This window comes from Canis lupus, chromosome 9 (assembly GCF_048164855.1).
Source record: "Canis lupus baileyi chromosome 9, mCanLup2.hap1, whole genome shotgun sequence".
Lineage (NCBI taxonomy): Eukaryota > Metazoa > Chordata > Mammalia > Carnivora > Canidae > Canis > Canis lupus.
The window spans coordinates 29,028,038-29,044,754 of NC_132846.1; the positions used below are offsets into that span (position 1 = coordinate 29,028,038).

Below are 16,717 nucleotides of genomic sequence, written 5' to 3' on the forward strand. Positions count from 1 at the left end.
GATGTGCATTTGCATTTACAACGATTGAGAAAAAAAATTTCTAATATTTGTTATAAGCCTATGTGTTTTGTTCCCATTTTGAATTTCAGATCTCGCATCTCTGTCAACTACTACATTTAAAAAGAAATTGAGGGCAGCCCAGGTGGCTCAGCGGTTTAGCGCCGCCTTCAGCCCAGGGTGTGATCCTGGGGTCCTGGAATCGAGTCCCACATCAGGCTCCCTGCATGGAGCCTGCTTCTCCCTCTGCCTGTGTCTCTGCCTCTTTCTGTTTCTCATGAATAAATAAAATCTTAAAAAAAAAAAAATCTTGAAAAAAAAAAAAAAAGAAATTGAAGGACAACATACATCCTAAAGTGCATACAGTGCACTAATCTCAACATGTACGGCTTGATGGTTTTTTATATGTGTACGCCCATGTAACCAACTGTTGAGACCAAGATAAAGAATGTAAAACGTATGCCCTAAGGTTCCCTTGTTGCACCTTTCCAGTCTGTATTCCCCGAGTAAACCAATATTCTCATTTACATAAACATTCATTAGCTTTACTACAAAAAAACTTCAAAAGAAGCAAGGGAAAACTCTAGAGGGCACTTAATTGGAAACTGCTTTAGAGTAAACTTACCAATTGGCTGGAGGAAGTACGACTACCAATTATTTGGCGCCAAAATGCTGGAGCGGTATTTAAGCCAGTCATCTCCGAAGCCCCGCCCCACTGCCTAGGCCACGCCCCCTGCCTGTGCCGCTCCTTTCCAAACGTACTGGGGGCTCACCAGGGGGGGGGGAAGAAAGCGCAACTCTGTCATGCGCACTAGGGACAGGCGTGCTTTACAAACCGACTCAGTCGGACTTGGCCTTGTCATGCGCATTGAGAGTTCCCAGGAGCGCGCGCGGTCAGGCGCATGAGCAGATTCGCCCGCGAGGGCGGAAGTGGAGAGCGGCTGCGCAGAGGTGGGGGCCGCCGCGCTTGCTGTGGGGTGGGCACGCTGCAGGAATGATGCCCTCCGGGAGTCCCGCGGTTCCTGTGGCGGTGTTGCTGCTCTTGGTTTGGGGGGCTCCCTGGACCCACGGGCGGCGGAGCGACGTGCGCATCATCACGGACGAGAACTGGAAAGAGTTGCTGAAAGGAGAGTGGATGATAGAATTGTGAGTGTGGGGCGGTTGTCTCGGGTCCCCTTGGTGGGCCGGAAGGTCCGCGTCCTAGATCCACGTCTGGACACCAGACTTCACCTCCACCCACCACGCCCTGCGGGCCCTGGGCTCCCCAGTACTCCCCCTCGGAGCCGTGGAGCCGGCGCCCCTGGCTCTTCGGGATCCCTAAACTCGTATTCGGACGCGCCGCTGGCTTGGTCCCACCCCTTCTTGGTTTCTCACCGGGGAACGTTGAGTGTCCCCCGAAGGGCGTGTCCCGCGCGGTGCTGCGGCTCCGAGGCGGCGCTCCGCTGGGAATTCTCGCTCGGCTTCTCACGACTGGGCTGGAGGTGGTTGGTCTGACTAGCTCCCCTACAGCTGTCTATTTTAGCACGATCCTTCCACAAACTTCTCACTTAACTTTTCACCAGACTTTACAAAAGAGTGAATTGAGCAGAACCTCTCTTCTCCTTCTCATTATCCTTTAAAAGTCCATTTATAGTGTTGGAATTTGAGACTTTTTTTTTTGAGACTCTTTTTTTTAATCTTAAGTTTTATTTTATGGATTGAGTATATTCTTATTTGAGGTGCTGAGTAAATTCAAGTTGGAATGTTAAATTTTCTTTTTGTTTTTGTTGTTGTTGTTGTTGTTGTCTGTTTGTTTCACTTTCTCCACATCTCAATTTTCCTTTGGATGTGTTTTGCAAAGAACTGAATACGGTGGGCTGTTACTCTCAGGCTCAAGTGTTATTTCATTAAAAAGTAAAATTAATGTATGAGTGTGATTGTAAACTCTTAAGACCACCCGTAAATGATGATTTACTGTACAGAGGAAATCACTTTTCTGTGGGGACTCTAATAGTGTCCCTTCTGCATCGATAGAAAATAAACTGCCTCCCTTTGCTTTAGTTGCTGATTGGTGGTGGTGGTGATGGTAATGATAATGGTACCACTGTTGATAATAGTGGTGTTAGTGATGTTAATTAAAAAAACACTAATGAGTGTTAAGTGTACTAGACACTGCTACGCACTTTGTATACATTATCCTGTTTAATGCTCTACAAATTCTATAAGGTATTATTTCCCGCATTTTACAAGTGAGAAATGCCTAAAGGCTTTAATTAATGTGGTCCAGTACTGTTATACTGGCTTCCTTTCTGTTTTCAGAGCCTAAGAGTAGGTATGCAATAATTGTTAGAATAGCCCCCTTCTTTAAAACAGTTCAGGTGAGTGATTTCCTGTATCCTTAGGTTGCCAGTTGATGGATGGAGGTAGATGTCCCTAAAGGAGACCGCAGAAGGCCAAATCAGTAACTCCTGAGTTATAAAATCAAAAAAGGCATAGAACGTTTATATGAAGGAAAAGTTAGGGGGAAGTGTTTATGTAGTATACATATAATCTGTAACTTAGTGAAATGGATTTTCAGGCACCTTTGAAGCTACAGGGCAGAGGAAATATAACCAAGGACAACATTTAGTTTTTATTGACATGAATGACTTATTTTAGATTGTGCCAATAAAATAGTTACAGTTTCATGAATATTAAAACAATAGTTATTATGAATTTATGTGCAAAATACAGACAAGTGGTACTTGAAGTTTTTTTTTTTTTTGAAGTTGTTTTTTAACTCATTTGCTTAAACTATAAATATAGTGGTCAAAAGTTTATTAGGGGATTTGAATTAGAACTCAGTGAAATTAGACTATATTATTGTACTTATTTTTTTCCTTTAGCTTACTGAATTTGGGGTTAAGATTTTAAAAACCACCTAGGAAACAAGAGGAACTTGAAAAGGGGATAGATCCTTCTAGTCCTAATGATAGTCAGCTCATATTACAAGTCTGTTATCTGCATTACATCCATCTTGATCGGTTTTGTTACAGAGATATTTTCATTGAAATACAATCTCTTGTTAAGGGCTTTCCCTTTCATGTATGGTGCTAGTCTTGTTCCACAGTGCCAATTACTTTCAGGAATTTTATTTTCATAAAGTAATTTCAGATATAATGAAATGTAGAAACTACTCTTGTGTTCAACAAGTACAGGCTTTATTCTTGGTTACATTAAAAAAACTGATTTTTTATTCTTGGTTACATTTAAAAAAAAACTGATTTTTTTAAAACTCAAATTAAAAGATGATAAAATCCTGGGGGAAAATCAGGGCCTTGAAAGATGCTGAATGTCTGAGGAGTAATTAAAAAGCTAATAAACTTACCCATAGATTTGTAAACCTGAGGTCTTAGAAACTGGCTGACCAAGGGCTGGCAAAAGGAATTTTGTTTGGCTTGCCTACTGTTTGTATCTTAGTTAAGTTTTGAGGTAACATTTTTGTATAAATACAGATTTTCAGCTAATTTTAAATAAAAGCTAGACCTTGCTACCAAGCTGTAAATTGCTTCCTGGTGGTCTTGCTGGTGATTATTCTCCATTAAGTAGGGGCCTACATTTCCTTGTTCACCTCAGCCCTGGGGAGTTCCTATTTTTCTCATTTGTGACTCCTGTAGTGCAAATTATTAAAACTGGTGAGCTCCAAATTTGGTTTTTAGGTTTCCAATGGCCACATACTTATAGAGAAATTTACAGGTTTTGGTTTTTTTTGTTTGTTTGTTTGTTTTTAAATGATTTTATTTATTTATTGAGAGAGAGAGAGCACGCACACAAGTGGGGGAAGGGGCAGAGGAAGAAGTCGACTTCCTACTGCTGAGCAGGGAGCCTGACTGGAGGCTGGATCCCAGGACCCTGGGATCTTGACCTGAGCTGAAAGCAAAGCAAATGCTTAACCCAAGCACTGAGCCAGCCACCCAGGCATCCGAGAAATTCAAAGGTTTTTAAAGAGCTCTTTTGCATGTGAACTTAGAAACTTACTTTTGTGTCTTAAGAACTTATTTTTGTGTCTTAAGAACTTACTCTCACAATTACTTTTCTGTGATTAGTGTTATCAGTTAAGAGTTTTGATTTCCAGAATGTTTGACCCACAATTAAAACTTTTTTATCTTCACAAAATTAATCATTTTGCTGTATTGTTTTTAGTATGAAATATTCTTCACAAGAATTTTTTTCTCTGTGTGGTCATATGGTGCTTAACTTTTTTTTTTTTAAACTATATTTCTTAGTTATGCTCCATGGTGTCCTGCTTGTCAGAATCTTCAACCAGAATGGGAAAGTTTTGCTGAATGGGGAGAAGATCTTGAGGTTAATGTTGCAAAAGTAGATGTCACAGAGCAGCCAGGTACTGTAAGTCCGTGGTTAGTCTTTGCAGATTGGGTTAATATGTTCATCCTGTTTGCCACATCACTTGGTTTTAACTACTTTTCCTTAGATTTTGAAAACGTAACTGACTATGCTACTTAAGCTCAACTACCTCCCCGATGAGGGATCCTTGTGCAGTGGCTGCAGAAAGCAGATTGTATTGCTCTAAGGGACCTTGGAGACATTGCCTTCTTCCCATTCTTGCCCATATAAGAGCCTCTGATCTGATCTTTTTTTCCCTTCTTATCCCAGGCCCCAGACTAGTGGTAAGATGCCTTTGAGAAATCCTAGAATACTGTGGTTTAGGTGGACATTGGCCAAGCTGTCATTTGCATCCATACCAAGCTTCAGAATAAGGAGCATGTGGTTGAGGTTCTATATAGAGCCAAGGGCACATTTCCTGACAAGTGATCTGGATCTTTTAATTGGGTTTCAAATTTAATACCTTTTAATACAAAGATCTCATGGTTATGGGGTCAAATATACTCCTGACATGGCCCCCTGAACAAGTGGCACGCCCTACTCTTACAGATGGATGCTCTTTTTTTAGACCAGCTTTATCTTACCTGTTCTTGGTCACAATAAACTTGGGTTGTTGACTTTGTTCCCATCCCAGATGGTAATAATAGCTAATATTTATTGAGCACTTACCTGGTACAGATATTGTTCCAAGTGTTTTGCGTTTATCCTATACATATAGTTCTGTACAACCTTGTGAGATAGGTAATATCCCCATTTTACACATAAGAAAACTGAGGCATAGATTAAACTCTAGTTATATTACTGCCTAACATGGTTAATAATGTTAGCTGTTATTGCTCACCTTATGAAAGGTTCAAAATATTTTCCATTTTTTAAATATTTTCCATTTTTAATAACACATTGACTCTGCCTTTGTTTTTTGAATGTCAAATGCAACTTTATTTTATTTTATTATTTTTTTAAGATTTTATTTATTTATTCATGAGAGACAGAGAGAGAGAGAGAGAGAGGCAGAGACACAGGCAGAGGGAGAAGCAGGCTCCATGCAGGGAGCCTGATATGGGACTCGATCCCTGGACTCCAGGATCACACCCTGGGCCGAAGACAGGCGCTAAACCACTGAGCCACCCAGGGATTCCTCATTTGATTTAGACCTAAGATTACTGTTATATTGTGCTCTCCCATTACTCATTGCTAGTAGTCTTATAATTATACCACACAGTGGTATAATTGATCAAATGTTAATATATATATTCACAGATACCTTCGATATTTAAGCATTACGTACTTGTAATTGAGATACTGCGCAATAGTATTGATTTTTAAAGTTGCTTTAAGTACATAATTAGGATTTTTTTTATTGTTACAAAGCTCAACTATTTTTAGGTATGATTTCATATGCTTTCCCCATTAATATTTAAATAATTGAGAATCAACTTTTAGTAGCAAGTGATTGTTGGCTCATATAAAACCTGCTGTGTGTTCTTTCTTGTATTGATTTCTAATCTTTATAATTTTTAGGGCTGAGTGGACGATTTATCATAACTGCTCTTCCTACTATTTATCAGTAAGTATTTGAAGATTCTGTAGTTACGGAGAAGGATTCGACATAGCATAATCAGAATAGTAGGCCTCTGGCCTGGATTAAACAGCATTATATTCAGTAAGGCTTATTTTGCCCTTAGTGCTGTCCAAGGTGTCTCTAGATAGATGGATGATGTATGAGACAGTCCCTGGTCTCAGAGCTTTGTAATTATTTTGGAGGATTATGTTCATATGACATGATGTGATACCAAATAGTATAGTAAATGATGATGAGCCCAGAGTTGTGTTTAAGTCCTGTAGAAAGTCTGGTAACAGAAAAATCACTGGGCTAGGGTGGTTCCTGGTTCATCACAGGGATGTAGATGCAACCCTGAATTTTCCAAAGAGTGCAGAAATAAGCATTCTACCCTTTGGATAATCTCATGAACAGTCATAAATAGTCTCATGAATCTGATATGTTCAAAAATTAGCTATGAAAGGGCTATAGCTCAATCTTCAGACAGTAGTAAGTGAAACGGTTGAGTGCTAAGTAAGAATGAACAAGATTATGTAGTCTTCAGTATCACGTCTTTTAGTTTGAATTTCTCTTCTAAACTGGGGATCAGAAATCTCAAGTCTATACAGGCCCACCTCATTTTATTGTGCTTCACAGATCCTGCGATTTTTACAGATTGCAGGTTTGTGGCAGCCTTGTGTCAAGCTAATCTGTACCATTTTTCCAATAGCATTTGCTCACTTTGGGTCTCTGTCACATTTTGGTAATTCTTGCAATATTTCAGATTTTTTCATTACTCTATTTCTTATGGGTGGTCTGTAATAAGTGATTACAACTTACTGAAAGCTCAGTTAATGGGTTACATTTTTTAGCAATAAAGTATTTTTTAAGGAAGGTATACTTAGTAGACCACAGTACAGTAAATATTTATATGTGTTTGGAAACCACAAAGTTTTGTGACTTGCTTTGTTGTGATTTACTGGGGTGGTTGGGGTGGTACTGTGATATCTCTGAGGTATGCCTGACCTGCCCTATAAGGTAAAGTTCATCTAGCTGGTGAGTTGAATGCCAGGAGGTACTTCTCTTCTCATATAAAGTCATGAAAGCAAGTTGACAGTTTTTTGTGTGTATCTCGCTTTTCTTTGTCAACTTTTTTTTTTCATGTTTATGTCTGTTTCCCTATACCTTTGTATTCTTCCCTACTCCCTTTGTGCCTGTTCATACACATGTTCTATGTCTCTGTAAGTACTACTGTCCATTTTCACTCAATTCTTTTCTCCACATGCCCCTTAACTGGTTCAAATCACTGTCTTTGATTTTCCTTCTCACTTCTTAACATCCCCTGAACTTATCTGGAATTTCCTGTCTTTTTTTTTAAGTCACATTGTTTGTCATGCCCATTCTTTCACCTGTTGAACTTCTACCTATTCCTCAAAAACAGCTCAAATGCCATTGACGTTACAAAACTGTATTTTTTGAGAGGGGGCCTCCTTGTGGTCTTTGGCTCTGGATGGCTAAAGGATCCTCTAACCCTACTATAGGTAGGGAATTTTCGAAGGTTTTTGCACTTAAGCAATAAAAATAAAAGTATTATATAGGGTTGGACTGGCAGTATTATTTAGGGTAGCTTGAAAATAGTAAAGATGTGGGACCAGGGAGAACATTTTTGAACCTATGAGAACTTCATACATTGGGAATGGGAAGGGGGAGGTGGCTGTCAGGAAGAATGCAAAGCAGACAGTAAAATAAGAGGAAAGGAAACACGAACAGATCCCTCCAGGACTTCATAGTAGCACAGTTAAAATGATGTGATTAGGGCTGAAAATACCAGAAAAATGCCTTAAATTTTTAACCTATATAGCTTAAAAGTGGCTAATAATAAGTGCCAGACACTATTCTCACAACTTTTCATGCAGTCATCCTTTTAATATGTGCGTTACACATTTATTGAGCTATAATTGACATATAACTACTGTGTTTCATAGTTTTATTATTTGGAAAGGTAATAATAGTCTTAAGGCTTATGATTGTTTATAACCCCATTGTTTAAATTTGGAGCTAAGATGTTATGAGTAGGCAGTTAGTATGATTTGTTACTTATGCATTACTAATGATTCTGAATATAAGGATTGATTATAAAATGATGTTAAAGAAATAGTAAAAACAAACACAAACTTTACCTACTTGGTTCTGTTTAATATGTAATTCTGATCCTCTTTAGTTGTAAAGATGGTGAATTTAGGCGCTATCAAGGCCCAAGGACTAAGAAGGACTTCATAAACTTCATAAGTGAGAAAGAGTGGAAAAGTATTGAACCAGTTTCATCATGGTTTGGTCCAGGTTCTGTTCTGTAAGTATGAAGGATTTTTCTATTATTTATTTCAGAATCAGTTGGACCAGATAATTACATTTTGTGGAAATAAAGCATTCATACTGAGTTTTAATTCTTGGACCCTTAACAGTACATTCATATTTACTGTGATATTTTTAGTTTGGCTTTTTCTTTTAAGTCCGATACTTTGATCCTTGTTAAGCTAGAAGGAGGCATTCACTAGAATTGAAAGCCTTTTCAGGAATATTTTAGCTTTGTAGATCATGGTTATTTGTATCATCAAAAACTAATCAGTCTTCCTGAACAGTATAATGGGTAAAGTTATCATTTGAACTTATTCTTTGAATGAGAAGCCTCAGACATGTATCTCCTCTTGCCGTCTTTAGATTTCAGTTCTTCATGTGATTGAATTATTCTACCCATCTGATAATTTTTTGGTTGAATAGTATAGATGAACAATGATCTTAATGGCATGAATAACCACTCGGCTTTATGTATAGCTAGGCAATGGAGTAGTAATACCTGGAGATAGCTAGCATATTTCCTCTTAGCTGTTGGTGTATAAGGCCTCACACATCATTTGAGAGACATCCAGAAATACTGAGTTTTGCTGAGGTCCCCATGGAGTCATCCTGGTGTGGCCAATCTGTTTCTTCCTGTCCTCTTACCACACTTGCTCTTGAAGGATGGGGGGGTTGTTACACCAATGGTATAAGAGATAAAAATGCTCTGGATTCTGGGAGTGGACAAAAGATCAACCCTAGGCAGTATTTTAAAGTAGAATTTTGTCTTTACCACCTTTTCCTGACACCTTTCCTGTGATAATCTCTGAATTCACTTGTCCTGTAGCTCTCAGAATTCCCCCTACTGAACCATCATGCCAACCCAATTAAGGCACCTGATATTCCTGATAGAGCCTAATTAGTGCTAACTACAGTGAGGCTACAACAGTGCTTTATGTTTCAGTTCCTTGTTCCTGTTCCCATTTTGCAGTTCAAACAGGAGAAGCAATGTGGTTGAATCACCTTTCTGGGTTGAACTGAAAATGCAACTGATTTTTGTTAATTTGAAATCTTGTAAATGACTCTTCCCCTCTCCAGTAGCTTGTAAGTCTCTGTTGAATTGAGCAGTCCATGCCTTTTTTACTGGTGGACTGAAAGAGGCACTTCCTGTGTCATTAGATTCACCTACCCAATGATTGGCAGTGGGTAAGACCATCCTGCATCCAGGAACTCTGGCTTAGGTGTGAATTAGTTCATGTGTTAGTGGCAACACTTTTCCGCTGGGGGAAAACAGGGTTTCTGGGTACAAACCCTTCTTAGTTTTGGAGCATGCCTTTTTCTAACTTCCCATCTAAGCTACTTGGGTTTATGTGAAAATAATTATTATTTTTATTTATATTATTACTTAGCATTTATTTCCTATCTAGTTTCTTTTTTTTAAGATTATTTATTTATTTATTGATAGACACACACACACACACACACACACACACACACACACACACAGACACAGAGGCAGAGACACAGGCAGAGGGAGAAGCAGGCTCCATGCAGAGAGCCCGATGTGGGACTAGATCCAGGGCTCCAGAATCACGCCCCAGAAGGTGGCGCTAAACCGCTGCGCCACCGGGGCTGCCCTCCTATGTAGTTTCTTTGTATATCATTAAATGATATCAAACTAATGCTATTGTAAGATTTATTTTTAATACAAAAGGGGGATAATTCTTAGGTGGGCAGGATCAGTTCAACAAGTGCTCCCAGTTCTCCCTTCAGGCTCCCTTCTCTGCTCATGCTTTGGAGGATTAACACCAGCAATAAAATCTGTCATGATGGGGAAATTTTGACTGAAAGGTAGAAGGTATAGATATGCACATATTGTACTTCTAAGCTGTGTGTCTTACTCAGTTTCTGATTCCCCTCTCCTTTCTTTCAGGATGAGTAGTATGTCTGCACTCTTTCAGCTGTCTATGTGGATCCGGGTATGGGCTAAAGTTTTATTTCTATTTTAAACATTTTTGACACTTTTATTCTAAACAACTAGGTTTTTAGTTTATTTTTTTCTTTTTGTTTTAGACTTGCCATAACTATTTTATTGAAGACCTGGGGTTACCAGTTTGGGGATCATATACAGTTTTTGCTTTAGCAACTCTGCTTTCAGGACTATTACTAGGACTTGTAAGTATTTCATTTTCAGAGTACTAGGGAAAAAAAATTAAATCTGATAATTTAATGTAGTTACACTAGCTCTGTTATATACATTTGAATTTCTTGTATTTATTTTTGCAGTGTATGATATTTGTGGCAGATTGCCTTTTTCCTTCAAAAAGGCGCAGACCTCAGCCATACCCTTCCAGTAAGTATATTTTTAAATGTTTATTTGCTATAATTCTGTTCATTTCTGTGAACATAATCACACACATAACAGATTGCCCTTCCAGCTTAGCATTCTAAATATGAATGGTAGATTATTTTGGACGGAACTGGGAGACACTTACTCTGTGTAAGAATGACAGCCTGGTGGGTTTTGGAACATAGTTATTTTCTTGGCTTTTATAATGTGGATAATTTTAACAGTGCATATAACTTGTAGATATTTAATGACATTGGTCTATTGTCATTTTATTTGAAAATTCCATGATATTCATGGATCCATTTGAGTATACTTGAATGAGAAAAGGTTGAATATATTCTACTCTTGAAGTCATTCATTATTATAGTGACCACATTTAAAATTTTTCTTTGTATGCTAGCCAAGTTAAGTTTTTATGGTAGGCTTTTGGAAAAATAGCTGATTTAGGATTAGCATTGACACTGTACTACAAGATGAATTTATATAATTAGAAGTATTCACTGATGTCTGTCTTCATATAATTGCTTCTCAAACATGCATTTTAATCTTGAGAATTATACTGATTTGGAAGCACTCCTGTTTGCTGTTTATAAAGAACTTTCATTTTGTGCCATCCCATTCAATTTTCAGCAACTCTCTAGATTTCATAAGTGATACCCTCTCCATTTTGTGGTTGAGGAACGTAAGGCTCAGAGAGGTGAACTATTTTCCCAGGGTCACACAGAAGTGACAGAGTAGAGAGTAGAGCCTAAATTAGACTGTTGGCATGACATTTTCATCGTGCTGCCTTTCATGACTTAGGATATTTTGAGATCAGAACTCTTCAGTTGAAATCAGTGGAGATTGCTGATAATTGACAGATTATCTTTTCATTTCTTAGATCATTACATCAGTAATGAAAAGGACATATACAGGGAAAGGAATCATTTTAAACAAGAGCCACTGACCTGTAAGAAAGAAATGCAAGCACAGATTACTTAAAAGACCATTTAAAAGTTGTTGAATAAAAAAATGATAAAAGTTGGTGAATGTACATGTAATGTTTATACCACTTAAAAACCCTTAAAGCTAACAACAGTTTGTCTCTTAAGTAATCTGTGGCACAACTGATAGATATTAACCCATACTTTAATGTGATACTGCGCCCTCTATAGCCGGCCACATGATTTGAGTTGTTTTCCAGTATGTGTGTTTAACTTAGATTTTGAGTTGCTAGGTAAGACCTACCTCAGTCTAACTTTAAGCAAAATGGAAGTTTATTGCTTCAGATAGCAAAGAAGTCTTGAGGGCAGAGATGGTTGGATTCTAGGGCTCAAATGTTAAGATGTGTTTCTGAATTGCTTAGTTTTCTATGCCTTAGTTTGCTTCATTTTTGGCTCTTTCCAGTCCTTAGCATAAGATGATTAAGAGAGCCGTAGTTCACAATCCAGAGTAAGAAGGAGATACATTTTTTTCTTACACCCACCTATCTTTTAGAAAAATTCCCGTGTACTCCACTAGTATAGAGAGAGTTCACTTGTTTGGAACAGTCACTCTGAACCAGGGTTTCTCAGCCTGAACACTTCTCACCTTTTGGACTGGATAATTTTTAATTGTGACAGACTGTCTTTTGTATGTTGTTGAATGTTTGGTAGCATCCCACTGGTTGGCAGTAGCACTGCTCCTTAGTTGTGACAACCAAAGATATCTCCAGACATTGCTAAGTGTTCTTTTGGCCAGGAGGTGGGGAATAGGGGATGGGGGCAGAGTACAGCAAAATCACCCCTGGTGGAGAACTGCTGTTGCATACTGTAGTGCTCACCACTGCTACATGGGATGTGGCACAGAGAAGGGGCTCTTAACCCAACAGAAGGAGGGATGCCAGACCAAATAACATTGTCTACCATGTGGTAATTTCTTCCAGTGTTTTCTTGTGCCTTAACACCCTTGCAACTCCCTACTCTCTTCTGGATCACCTAAGATTAGGGGCAGGCTAGGATCACTGAACAGACTGAAGCTCATTGACCCAATTCTGTGTTCTGTATCTCAGTAACATGGTGTGTTCTAAGTTGAAGTTAACTATCAATGGGTCTTTTTAAAAGAATGGAAAGGGTATATATGTGATATGTGTGAACACAGAAAATTCATTGAGCTGGGCAGCCTGGGTGGCCCAGCGGTTGAGTGCTATCTTCAGCCCAGGGCATGATCCTGGAGACCTGGAATCGAGTCCCATGTCGGGCTCCCTGCATGGAGCCTGCTTCTCCCTCTGCCTGTGTCTCTGCCTCTCTTTCTCTCTCTCTCATGAATAAATAAATAAAATCTTTAAAAAAAATTCATTGAGCTGGATACTTAGGATTTGTATATTATATTATTTGTAATTTGTATCTTAATAAAATTATATATGTAAGGAAGAACATTTGTGAAACTCCTTGAAAAAACTTGGGTAGGAATATAACCTTTAATTGTAAATGTCTGATTCCTGTTCACCTGGGAACTGAAATGAAGGTAGTGGTGATTTATTTCAGTGTACTTGTTAACTGGAAGAGTGATTGATTGATTTAAAAATTTTATTTATTCATGAGTGAGAGACAGAGAGAGGGAGGGGAGTAGAGGCAAAGGGAGAAGCAGGTTCCCTGCGGAGCAGGGAGTCTGATATGGGACTCAGTCCCAGGACTGTGGGATCATGACCGGAGCCAAAGGCAGACACTTAGCCACTTAGCCACCCAGGCACCCAGCTAGAAGATGTAATAGAAAATTAAGATAGCTCTGTTTAATGCAGTGTATTTTCTTACGGCATCCACAATCACAGCATTAATTTTAGCTTATTAATGTCAGTTCAGTTTATAAACAGGCAGGTAATTATAATGAATTTGGTAAGGTGGATTTTTCAAACCAATTTTTATTTTTATGGTGTCGTTTATTCCTAAAGATATCCCTTTTGGAAATCTAAATTTAGGATTGATAAAGTGGCAAAGCAATTTATGGGCATATGAATTGTCTCTTGATTTTACTCTAGTGCAAGTCTAGTACATCAAGGAAAACCTATTTCTGGTCTTGATTTTTATTATTATTATTTTTTAATGCCCGCTGTGGATGTTATTTTCTGTTGTCATATAATGCTATTACATATTCCGTATGCTGTACTTTTCATCTCAGTGACTTATTTATTTTATAACTGGAAGTTTATACTTCCTAATTCCATCTGGTCTTTATCTTTAAGAAAAATTATTACCAGAGTCTTCTCAACCTTTGCAAAAAGTGGAGGAGGAACAAGAGGCTGATGAAGAAGATGTTTCAGAAGAGGAAGCTGGAAGTAAAGAAGGAACAAACAAAGACTTTCCACAGAATGCCATAAGACAACGTTCTGTGGGTACTTCATTGGCCACAGATAAATCCTAGTTAATTTTTCTAAATGTTGTAATATTATTTTGGCAAAAACAGAAGATCAATCATTTCTTTGTGGTTTGAAGTGAACTGTGACTTGTTTGTACATTGCAAGGTTCAGTCTAGATTGTCATTAGATTGAACAGACTACCTTCAGAAAATAAAAGTAGCACTTGAACAGAGTACCTTCAGAAAATGAAAGTAATACTACGTAAAAAATTTTGAAATAGGATTTAAGAACAGCAGTATGGTGGTTTAAACAATTCTTTAATTTTTGAAAAATCTGGTGCCAAGCAATAAGATTTGAGTATGTTAATAATGTTTCAAGTTTTCTGAGTTGATCAATTACATTTCCCAAATATTGCATTATTGAGATACTTAAGAGGATTACTTTGGAGAAGAAGATTTCTCATTTGATATGATTTTTCTCAGTTTCACTGTGTGAAAAAAGAACATTTTCCCATAAATGGGAACTTTGCCCATTGTCTGAAGAAATGTGTATTTCAGTGACAACTCTGGTCATTTTAGAGATATAGTCCAAAATTTCTTCCTATTTTTAGATTATGCAACTAATAAAAACTACTTTGCTTTAGTTTTCTACATGTGATAATACAGGATATGCTACTGATTTAGGAAGTTTTTATATAAGTCCATGGTGTTGTCTTGATTCCTATAAAGGTCGGTTGCCTTTATTGTCCCCTTCTGTTCAGTGTATGATTTGTATTTTTTTTACCATGGGTTACATTTTTCATTTTCCAAATTGGATAATTTTCTGGAAATGTTTTTCATTCTTTAATAAATGGTTCTTTTTTTGTTGTTTCAAACTGAAGTTTACTGCAGGATTCTTAAAATTGAAGAGCTATCTACTAATAATTTAAAATTTTGGCCATTCATTTCAGGTTTTATAACATTCTACTGAACCTCTACTTGAATTTTCTTTTTAATATGAAAGTGAACATTCCTGATTTTTATTTGGTGTTGAGGAAAAGCTTTGATATTTTACATTTTGAAAATTCATAGAAACTTAATTTGATATAAAATAAAGTTAACATTCTACTCAGGAAAAAGTATCTCAGTGTATATTTTCAATGCACATTTGTCCTCACACAGAAAGTTCTTAATTGATTTTACAAAGGCTGTACATGTTTGATGTTTAAAAATCATAGCATTCTTAAGTTTATGAACACACAAAATCCATATTCTGCTGTACTTTTTATTGTGTAGTATTTCACAGGTGAGCATCAGCAGGATGGGACATTTAATATGTTTTTACTCCTCAGACAGCTACAGCACAGAGTTTTCACCTTTCAGCAAAAGCAGTGAGGTGTGATGAGTGGAAATAAGAACTGTATTACCTACAAAACGGGGAAAAACCATAACTCAGAATGAGTCATTTGTCCATTATGTAATAGAAAAGTTCTGTGATGCCCCCTTTTGTCTAGATTCTGCTGCTATGTGACTCCATTAGACTTACACAGTATCATAATGTACAACAGTTTTTCTGAAAGATCTTGCCTTTAGAATATTAAACATTCTATCATTGAAGAGTTTTGGATGTATAATAATTTTGTGATGCTTTAGAAAAATAGTCTAAGCACAAAATAAACTTTTCTAAGCACTTCACTAAAGCTGGAGACAAGTGTGATTTCTGGTTGCATATTTAGAAAAGCCTAATTATTTTGTATTTAACGATGTTCGGATGAATAGTTGTGTCACTGTGTGTTCTTGATCTGTACAGTCAAAAAGCTAGAGTCATACACCTCTTTTTCTGTTACTTGAGATGATAGAGGAAAATAGTGCTCCTTAATCAGGCATTCTGTTTTCTAGTGTTCTCATATACACAGCATAGATTTTAAGTTTTTAAATGATTAGAAAATACTATGTATGTAGAATATTTAAAAGTAAAAAATTAAAAATTTTAAAAAGTAAAGTAAAATTTTAAAGTAGCCTAAGTAGAGCCATGATATTTTAGAAAACATCTTGCATTTCATCACGACTCTTGCATCTCTCCAGTGACTCTTCAGTTACTCTAGACATCTGAATAATCAATTTTCTGTCACACTAGCGGTGTACAGAAGCTATGCAGTATCATTTTACCTTTAACAGAACCCTTTTGTTTTCATTATAGGAAAGATTAAGGTGCAGTATCAGCATCCTGGAGAACTCTGCTCCCTCCTGGAGAACTCTGCTCCTTCCCCCCCTCCCCAATAATTATTCAGTGATACCATGGAAGTGTAAAATCTTTCCACTCCAATGGAAAATGCAGTTCTACTACATATTATCTAGATACTTAGCAAGAATGACAAAAGTTTTAATGAAGAGTCCTATGTATATAATCGTGGCTTCCATTCACAAGGGTTCTTTTTTCTCCACATTCTCACCAACATTTGTTATCTCTTGTCTCATTAAGTATAGCCATTCTGATGGGTAAAGTGATACCTCGTGGTTTTGATTTGCATTTCCCTGAGGATAAGTGATGTTGAGTATTTCATGTCTGTTGGCCATCTGGATGCTGTATTTGGAAAATTGTTTAGTTAGGTCCTCGGCCCATTTTAATCAGATTATTTGGGTGTTTGTGGTGTCTACTTGTATAAATTCTTTATATATTTTGGATATTAGCCTGTTACTGGATAAATCATTTGCAGATAAATTCTCCCATTCAGTAGATTGCTTTTTGATTTTGTCAATCGTTTCCTTCGCTGTGCAAAAGCTTTTTATTTTGATGGAGTCCCTATAGTTTATTTTTGCTTTTGTTTTTCCCTTGTCTGAGG

General features: G+C 37.4%; 1 protein-coding gene and 1 long non-coding RNA gene across 2 annotated transcripts in view; one reads left to right on the forward strand and one right to left on the reverse strand.

The window, feature by feature from the left end:
* The window catches only part of LOC140639950 (uncharacterized), a 40,364-nt gene extending 39,026 nt beyond the window's left edge, over positions 1-1,338 (reverse strand). Inside the window, exon 1 of the long non-coding RNA XR_012036605.1 lies at positions 623-1,338. This is a non-coding gene — a long non-coding RNA (uncharacterized lncRNA). The remainder of the gene's footprint in view (positions 1-622) is intronic.
* Positions 864-15,574, forward strand: TMX1 (thioredoxin related transmembrane protein 1). Its single transcript, XM_072838544.1, has 8 exons — positions 864-1,143; positions 4,242-4,357; positions 5,881-5,926; positions 8,121-8,249; positions 10,167-10,212; positions 10,307-10,408; positions 10,520-10,586; positions 13,783-15,574. The coding sequence occupies exons 1-8, from the start codon at positions 992-994 to the stop codon at positions 13,959-13,961; spliced, it is 837 nt and encodes a 278-aa protein (XP_072694645.1). The 5' UTR covers positions 864-991; the 3' UTR covers positions 13,962-15,574.
* The last annotated feature ends 1,143 nt before the right edge of the window (positions 15,575-16,717 follow it).